A 9649-nucleotide genomic window follows, 5' to 3' on the forward strand; every position below is an offset into this window, starting at 1 on the left:
ATTCATTAGCAGCAGTGAACACCCAAAGGGAAAGTACAATGCTGAGTGGACCATCTTGCCTTCCTTGTTTTTCGATCCATCTAAATGGCTTGAGAGATTTTCCTTCTGTGTAGAATCTTACCAATTTGGAATGAAATGTCATTTTTTTTAAACTGAAGCACTTTTCTGTTTAGCCCTCAAATGCAAATGCCTTGGTTGGGTCAGCACAAGCTGGAGGAGGCACACCGAAAAGACAGAGTGGCCATGAACTACATGAAAGCGAGAGGTGGTGTAAGGCAATCAGTGTAAGTTCATAGACTGTTTATTAATGAACTTTGGTTGCCATGTTGAGGTACTGTGATAGATGCCAAAGGTGATGCCACAATTCCAGATGAATTCTGGTCGTATCTGACATTAATTGATGTATTTTTCTTACATTTGAACTGGTGAAGTTATTTTTAATGAAATTCTGGTTTGAAGTAAGATCGGGTTAATCCCTTTATGTTGTAGCTTGAAGGTGCATGCAACAGTATTATTGTAACTCCAGCTATAGACTAAAGCAAATATTGAGATAAGGAATGCAGTACCAGAAGTCACAAGGGTTCAGGACCTGAGGCTGCCTGTTACTTCAAAACAGGCATTTGTGGGATAAGTGCAAGGAATGATGTTTAATTACCCCTACAAAAATCCTTTATAGAGTTATTTACAATCAGCTGCAAGGCTTATAGAATAATATGTATGTATTCTGGTCCTTTCATAGAATAGGGGCACTAAGATGATACCAAGCTTTGGATTTTTGCTGAAAGTAACCCTTCTTAAAAAGAAACCTAGCGCTATTCTCATTGAATCAAAAAGGGAACGGTTGGATATGGCCTGCCACTCTAGCTTCTTAATTCAGGTATTTAATCTTGCCCTGCCTCTACAGCCGCAGCCACAGTTTAATGGAGGATGATGCTGAACCAATATTTGAAGATGTAATGATGTCATCGAGGGGTCAGTTGGAGGATATGAATGAAGAATTTGAAGACACTATGGTTATTGATCTGGTCAGTGGTCATTTATATATTAAAAATGTGCATGCATCTAATATCAGGCAATATTCTTTTGGGAATAGTCCATTTGAAAATTTTATTGAGGAACCCAAGAAACCCATAAGTCACCTTGTGAGGAGTATCTTATAGTTTGCTTTTAATGCAAGTGAAAGAGATGTCATATCACAGAATCACTGTTTTGACTTCTTTGTTACTGAGCTTTTTGTTTGCACAGCATCTATATTGACTGCTTATAATTATAATAACTATATATGTTAAATGCCAAATTGTAAAAGCATTAATTGATTTATTCTTTAAAAGTGATTCTGTGTCTTAATTTTTATGATCAGCTAAGTGTGAAGTTCAACTCAAAGATTCATTAGAATTAGAGACTTTGAGGGATTTATATTTAATTAATGATGCACTATCACATTGAGTTGACTGAAATATTTTGGTAACCAGGGAAATATAACTGGCTGTTCACTGGGGTGGCCAAAAATGATTTCAAAACTATTTCATTGAATATAGGGTGGATTGTTGAATCAATATGCATGTCAATCTTGGAGATGAAAATATGTTTTTGTTATAAGAAAGCCATACATGGCATTGGAACTATGATTTGTCTGCTTCATAATTAATTGTAGCTCTGAAGCTTGCGCATTGCCCAAATTTAACTCCATTTTAATGCATCAAGATCAATTAGTATTATTTTATTAAACAGCAAAGTGGAATCAGCTGAATAGCTGCCATGCCAGAAAATTTTCCTGTTGCTTTCTACGGGGGAGGTGATGGCGTAGTGGTATTGGCTTTGGATAATGAAACCATTATCGATTATTGTAAAAACCCATCTGGTTCACTAATGTCCTTTAGGGAAATAAATCTGCCATCCTCATTTGGTCTGGCTTACATGTGACTCCAGACCCACAGCAATGTGGTTGACTCTTAAAAATGTCCTCCGAAATGGCCTAGCAAACCACTAAGTTGTATCGAACCGCTACAAAGTCACAAAAAAGGAATTGACTTTGGCACCAGAAACAACAATGGTAATCTCAGTCCTGTTTGACTCTGCTAATATCCTTGCTAATATGTGGGGGCTAGTGCCAATATTGGGAGAGCTGTCTCAGATTAGTCAAGCAACAGCCTGACATAGTCATCCTCATGGAATCATACCTTACAGATAATGTCCCTGACACCACCATCACCACCCCTGGGTATGTACTGTCCCACCAGCTTGACAGGCCCAGCAGAGTTGGTGGCACAGTGGTATACAGTTGGGAGGGAGTTGCCCTGGGAGTCCTCAACATTGACTCCAGACTCTAGGAAGCTTCATGGCATCAGGTCAAACATGGGCAAGGAAACCTCCTGCTGATTACCACGTACCACCCTCCCTGAGCTGCTGAATCAGTACTCCTTCATGTTGAACATCACTTGGAAGAAGCACTGAGGGTGGCAACGGCATGGAACGTCTCGGTGGGGTACTTCAATGTCCCTCACCAAGAGTGCTCAGTAGTACCACTACCGACCTAGCTGGCCAAGTCCTAAATAACATAGCTGCTAGACTGGGTCTGCGGCAGGTAGTGAGGGAACCAACAAGAGGGAAAAACATACTTGATCTGATCCTCACCAACCTGCCTACCGCAGATGCATCTATCCATGACAGTATCAGTAGGAGTGACCACCACACAGTCATTGTGGAGACAAGGTGCTGCCTTCACATTGAGAATTGTGTTGTGTGGCACTACCACCGTGCTAAATTGGATAGATTTCGAACAGATTTAGCAACTCAAGACTGGACATCCATGAGGCACTGTGGGCCATCAGCTGCACCAGAATTGTGTACAACCACAATCTGTAACCTCATGACCTGGCATATCCACTCTGCTATTACCATCAAGGGATCAACCTTGGTTCAATGAGGAATGCAGGAGGGCATGCCAGGAGCAGCACCAGGCGCACCAAAAAATGAGGTGTCAACCTGGTGAAGCTATAACACAGGACTACTTACTTGCCAAACAGCATAAGCAGCAAGTGATAGACACAGCTAAGCAATCACACAGCCAACAGATCAGGTCTAAGCTCTGCAATCCTGCCACGTCCAGTCATGAATGGTGGTGGACAGTTAAACAACTCACTGGAGGAGGAGGCTCCACAGATATCCCCATCCTCAATGATGGAGGAGCCCAGCATATCAGTGCAAAAGATAAGGCTGAAGCATTTGCTACAATCTTCAGCCAGAAGTGCCGAGTGGATGATCCATCTCTGCCTCCTCCTGAGGTCCCCAGCATCACAGATGCCAGTCTTCAGCCAATTCAGTTCACTCCTCGTGATATCAAGAAACAGTTGAAGGCACTGGATCCTGCAAAGGCTATGGGCCCTGACAATATTCTGGCAATAGTACTGAAGACTTGTGCTCCAGAACTTGCTGTGCTCCTAGCCAAGCTGTTCCAGTACAGCTATAACACTGACATCTACCTGGTTATGTGGAAAATTGCCCAGGTATGTCCTTGACACAAAAATCAGGGTAGATTCAACCCGGCCACTAACTGCCCCATCAGTCTACTCTCCATCATCAGTAAAGTAATGGAAGGGGTCATCAACAGTGCTATCGAGCAGCAATTGTTTAGCAATAACCTTCTCACTAACGCCCAGTTTGGGTTCTGCCAGGGCCACTCAGCTCCTGACCTCATTACAGCTCTGGTTCAAACATGGACAAAAGAACTGAACTCTCGAGGTGAGGTGAGAGTGACTGCCCTTGACATCAAGGCTGCATTTGACCGAAAGTGGCATCAAGGAGCCCTAACAAAATTGGAGTCAATGGGAATCAGGGAAACTCTCTGCTGGTTGGAGTCATACCTATGACAAAAGACGATAGTTGTAGTTGTTGGAGGTCAGTCATCTCAGCTCCAGGATATCTCCGCAGGGTAGCGTCCTCTGCCCAACCATCTTCAGCTGCTACATCAATGACCTTCCTTCCATCATAAGGTCAGAAGTGGGAATGTTTGCTGATGATTGCACAATGTTCAGCACCATTCACGACTCAGATACTGAAGCAGTCCATGTCCAAATGCAGCAAGACCTGGACAGTATCCAGGCTTGGGCTGACAAGTGGCAAGTAACATTCGTGCTACACAAGTGTCAGGCAATGGCCATCTCCAACAAGAGCGAATCCAACCATCACCCCTTGATATTCAATGGCCTTACCATCACTGAATTCCCCACTATCAACATCCTGGAGAGTTACCATTGATCAGAAGCTGAACTGGACTAGCCATGTAAATACCGTGACTACAAAAGCAGATCAGAGGCTAGGAATCATATGGCGAGTAACCCACCTCCTGACTCCCCAAAGCCTGTCCACCATCTATACGGCACAAGTCAGGAGTGTGATGGAATATTCCCTACTTGCCTGGATGAGTCCAGCTCCCACAACACTCAAGAAGCTTGACACCATCCAGGACAAAGCAGCCTGCTTGATTGGCACCCTGTCCCCAAATATTTACTCCCTCCACCATTGACGCACAGTAGCAGCAGTGTGTACCATCGACAAGATGCATAACGAATTCACCAAGGCTCCTTCGACAGCATCTTCCAAACCCATGACCGCTACCATGTAGAAGGACAAGGGCAGCAGATAGATGGAAACACCACCACATGGAAGTTCCCCTCCAAGTTACTTACCATCCTGACTTGGAAATATATCATCGTTCCTTCACTGTCGCTGGATCAAAATCCTGGAACTCCCTAACAGCACTGTGGGTGCACCTGCACTGCATGGACTGGAGCAGTTCAAGAAGGCAGCTCACCACCACCTTCTCAAGGGCAATTAGGGATGGGCAATAAATGCTGGCCCAGCCAGCAAAGCCCACATCCCGTGAATGAATTTTAAAAAAAAATTTATGTGGATGACTTTATCGATAGAAATAAGTTTGTTACCTGTGAAGGTGGCAAAACCAAACAGTGGATCCTGCGCTCAGCAGAATCTAATGTTCTAATTTATTTCTAATCAAACTCTAATTTATTTTGATTTATAGGATGTAGTAATCATCAGTTAATTGTTCCTAGTGGTCAAAAGTGCCTGTAAGCCTCAGGATCAGAGTTTGCCATTACACTTCCCAAATATGCTCAGTTTATATTCTCTCGTTACAATTGAAGTGATTTGCCTCTACTTGTGTTTACATTTTTGATTTGGAAGCGACAGCTTGTCCGTGCTCATAGATTTTGACAATAGAATGTTTCAACAGTGGTTACAATAATTATGTGAACTTTTTTTTTACAGCCTCCATCACGAAACAGACGTGAACGTGCTGAACTCAGACCAGATTTTTTCGACTCCACTGCCATAATGGAAGATGATTCGGTGTGTATCAAGGAATACTTCAGTCTATGATACATCCCCTAATAACCATGATAAATTAAGCTTTTAAGTATTCATGCCCATGTAGCTGTCAAAATATTGATAACCGCCACAAAAAACCTGAATATATAATACAATTGGAAAAGGTTAAAGATCTCAGGATTTTTTTATTCACTCTACTTCTCAACTCGAACAAAAATTTCATTTTTTCCAAATTTGGTGGTGAAATGCAACTGCCATCCTCATAGAATTAATATTTACAGCTGCAGTTATCTAACGGTGCATCAGTGAAGAGAGAGGCTTTTTTTGTAATATTTTCCTTTAACATTTCCTGTTGTAATGTTAATATATTAATGTGAATGATGAACTGTTTTCTTGACTAATACTGTACACCATTTAAGTCTATATTGTAAAAATCCTAGGGAACATGGCTCTGAGAATCTGGACTTTGTGGCCCTTCCCCTTCCTCTTCCCTGGGTTTGGAAATGCCACAACTTCACCTTCCCATAGCCAAACATCTTGGAATCATTATGTTTTGTATATTTTATTTAAGTATGATATAAATCATAATTCCTCCCTCGTGTGTCTATTACAAGTTGATTTTGATACCACTTATGTAAATCATTGACACAGTTAATTTTGTGTTCACTGTGTACTTTTTTAAAAGTAGAAATCTTAAAATTTCCCATCCTTATTTATTCTTCTGGTAGTCTATTCTGTAAAAAAAACTTCTATGCACTCTTAAATGTACTTTTTCAAATGTGGAGCTTCTTTCTTATATAAACTTTAAACACCTTTATATACTGCTCTGTTGTGTATCGTGAAGATTTCTAAATGTGGAGCTATTATAGTGGATCAAATTTAAATTTCTAACCTGTTTAATTTATATGCTCAAGATTAACACTAACCAGAATTGGGGGTGCAGTTAGTTATCCTGCTCAGAATGTTTATCATCCATTCTGTATTAAATGTTGTAATTTATACCAATGCATTTGTAAATTCAGTTTTTGTATTACCACATATTTGTACATGGATAATTACATCAAATGTTTTGAATTGATATATTTGAAAATGTTCTGTGCTGCTTAGATTTATTTCCTCCCACCAGTCTGAAGATGGATTTTTTTATTTTTTTTCCCTTTAGGGCTTTGGGATGCCTATGTTCTGAGACACTGCTGGAAGTTTTATATTTTTAAGAACTCCATCGTCTAAAGAGAATCCAAGATCTAAATACTGTGACAGCAACTTTTAAACTAAATTTTACATACTCAAGATCTGATTTATTTTTTATCAAAGGATAAACTTGATGAAGATTTGATTATGATAAATGGGGAAGCCTGAAGGAGGAAGCACTATAATGGTCTGTTACTGAAACAGATTTTCTTATGGACCGAAAAACGTGGCATCTTCATGGGAAGAATTACCCCCTCCCCCAAAATTGATCTGGCGCACGGACTGTAGCACTACTGAGAAGTGCTACAGTAGGATTTTTTAAAAATATATATATCAACCAAGAGTAAATTGTATTAAAATCATGAAGGCATATTTAAAAAGATAGGGTGGCACATACAGCAGATGACACCAAAAGTACAGATGAGTTCCCTGAGTTTTTGTAATTTTTTTCTGCTGTACAGTTTAATATAAAGAACTTTTGAGATCAGCAGTTTATGTTATGTTTTTTAATTCAAGCTTATAAATTTTTCAGAAGCAGCGATGCTGAAAAACTAGGTTAGGTGCAAAGCGATTTTCTCACACTGGAGTTTGGTTTCTTTGTGGTACGCATTTATTTTATTGAGGGGTGGGGTGGGTAACTGGAAATCAATTGCAAAAACTTATATACAGTACATGTATAAATGGGTAGTAGGTTCTGCGGGGGCTTTTTAGAAATGTGAAATATTGCTGCCGCAAATCACAGGTAACAGAGTAATCCAGAGATTTCTTTTCTTTTTATTACTAAGGTCTTATTCGTATGTCTACAGCAAGCTACTTCCTTTCATAATAAAAGCTGCCTTATTTACTGTGAAGACTACTCATTAGCTGCTTTAAGTTTGACTTCAGCAAGAGAGTTGAGATGTACACTTTTATCATTAGTCCTGTGCATTTTGCTTTTAGTTTTAATGCTCAGAACTCACCAGGTGAAATTTAGAAGCTTGGGATAGCTTCCTAAAATTCAGTTGGTTGAGAGGTGTTTGTTATTAGATGACATTTCACAATACAGTACATTTTAATAAAACCAGGTTGTATAAATCAATGCTGTACACTCCCAAAAGTCTAAAAATTAGGTCAAGAGCACATTTCATAGTTAAATTTTGGTGTGCAGTTGCCCTCGATTCCAGATTTACTCTATACAGTAGTAAGCAATGCCCACTTTTGACTTTCTCAATTGTCTAAATGTACTTTTACAGATAATGTTAATTTTATACAAAACAGAGTTCAGTAATTGACTAAATGGAGGATTAGCCCAATGTGCTAGAATGTGTGTTCCATCTGTCTTGCTTCTGATTAGTTACCTGCAGTATTGAAATGTTCTTTTAATGCCATTTTTCCATCTAGTCATATTTTTAAGGTAATGTCAGAAACAAATTAATTTTGTAAACAACAATTTTAACATTTTAACCATCTTCATTTAACTGTTCAGTGGACAGTTTCCAATGTAGAAATTGACAATTTGACACCTGAAATTTCACAGAACAAAAGCTAATCAAAAAATATGTGAAATTGTTCGCACAAAATATTTGAAAGCTACTGTAGTAAATGGAAAGAATATTGCATTATAAGTTTTAACTTTTGCTCACATTTTGAAAGTAGTTATAACTTTAGACTTTAAATTTTAAGGTCAAACGAATCATTTACTAATCTACCAGTAACTAACTTAGCTGAACAGAAAATCTGATTTTAAAGGTCTTGACTTTTTGGTATTGCTATTAAGCAGTTGTGAAAATATGCGATATTGGTTAGTTTTGTACAGTTTTCAGGCTAAATTGTCAATGATCTGAAAATAGTTCTGTGGATTGAGTGGCGCGATGATAGGTACTGCATGGTTAGAATCATCTCTGCATCAACTTACGCTGTGCAGTCAACTATTTAAATCTGACTCCTTCGGCAGTATTGTAGCAGAATGTGAAACGATGGTTTCATGTCTGGATACCTCCACGCTGGGCTTGAAATTGAGTTTGAAGTTAATAAGTTTTATATTTTGAGTGTTACCTTGATTGGTTTTACTAGTAATACTGTAAATTGTACATTTTCAGTATAAAATTTCTTTTTGTACATTTTAAAGCTGATGCTTCACCTTTCCTTTAATAAACTGTTTGAAAATAATTGGTTGCAAAGGTTCTGTGTTCTTTAAAATTGAAATCTCTTTATATAGATTGATTCCTGCCTTTAAACTGAACAATTGAATCTCCATTTTGAAGCCAAAGTTTAAAAAGTCCTATTTTTGAGTACAATATAAGTAGGTCTCACAGTTTTATAATGGTGGCTAGGAAAGTATTGCACAAGAATATCCTTGTTTTTAAGAAAAATGTCTGAGCCTTAGCACGACTGTTAAGTAGTTTTCATTGCACAAATATAAGGAGGACAAGTGAATCTATGGTTGGAAATGACTTCTGTTTACATTGCTGCACCAATGCCTCTGGAACCCCCAAGCATCCATGCATGGTCCCCTCCTATTTCTCAACTACATGTTGCCCCTCAGCAACATCATCCTTAATCACAACGTTAAGTTCCACATGTACATTGATGACACTCAACTCTACCTTACCATCACTTTTGTCGACTCCTCCACTGCCTTTAATTTGTCACATATTTTTGACATCCAGTTCAGGATGAGCAGCAATTTACAACAGCTAAATATTGGGAAATAGGAAGCCTTTGTCTCATCACCACAAAATCTGTTCCCTAGCTGTTGACTTCATCCTTCACCCGGGCAACTACCTGAGGCTGAACAGACCATTCAGAACCAAGTTTCTGACCACATATTTATTCTATCATCAAGAAGCCCTATTTCCACTTCTCTAACATCACTCGATTGAGCCCCTGCCCCTGCTCAGCTACTGCTGAAACCCTCATCCATGCCTAGGACACTAACCTGAGGAGCTCTTGCAGCTAAGTACTGGGACTGAGATGATTGGCTTCCAACCACTAAAATCATCTTCCTTTATGTTAGGTATGACTCCATCAAGTGGAGAGATTCCCATTGACTTCAACTTTACCAGGGCTCAGTGAATGCCACATTCGACCAAATGCTGCCTTTATATTAAGGGCAGTCACTCTCACCTCATTT

At 39.3% G+C, this 9649-nt stretch overlaps 1 protein-coding gene across 3 annotated transcripts in view; it reads left to right on the forward strand.

Annotated features, from left to right (window-relative positions):
* Positions 1–8685, forward strand: part of LOC121290419 (cohesin subunit SA-1) — a 229758-nt gene extending 221073 nt beyond the window's left edge. For all 3 annotated transcript variants that reach the window (XM_041210861.1, XM_041210867.1, XM_041210873.1), the window contains 4 exons: positions 174–284; positions 905–1025; positions 5287–5367; positions 6509–8685. In XM_041210861.1, the coding sequence (XP_041066795.1) occupies positions 174–284; positions 905–1025; positions 5287–5367; positions 6509–6532 (337 nt within the window). In that variant the 3' untranslated portion in view covers positions 6533–8685. The remainder of the gene's footprint in view (positions 1–173; positions 285–904; positions 1026–5286; positions 5368–6508) is intronic.
* The last annotated feature ends 964 nt before the right edge of the window (positions 8686–9649 follow it).

The sequence above is a fragment of the Carcharodon carcharias genome, chromosome 2 (assembly GCF_017639515.1).
Source record: "Carcharodon carcharias isolate sCarCar2 chromosome 2, sCarCar2.pri, whole genome shotgun sequence".
NCBI lineage: Eukaryota > Metazoa > Chordata > Chondrichthyes > Lamniformes > Lamnidae > Carcharodon > Carcharodon carcharias.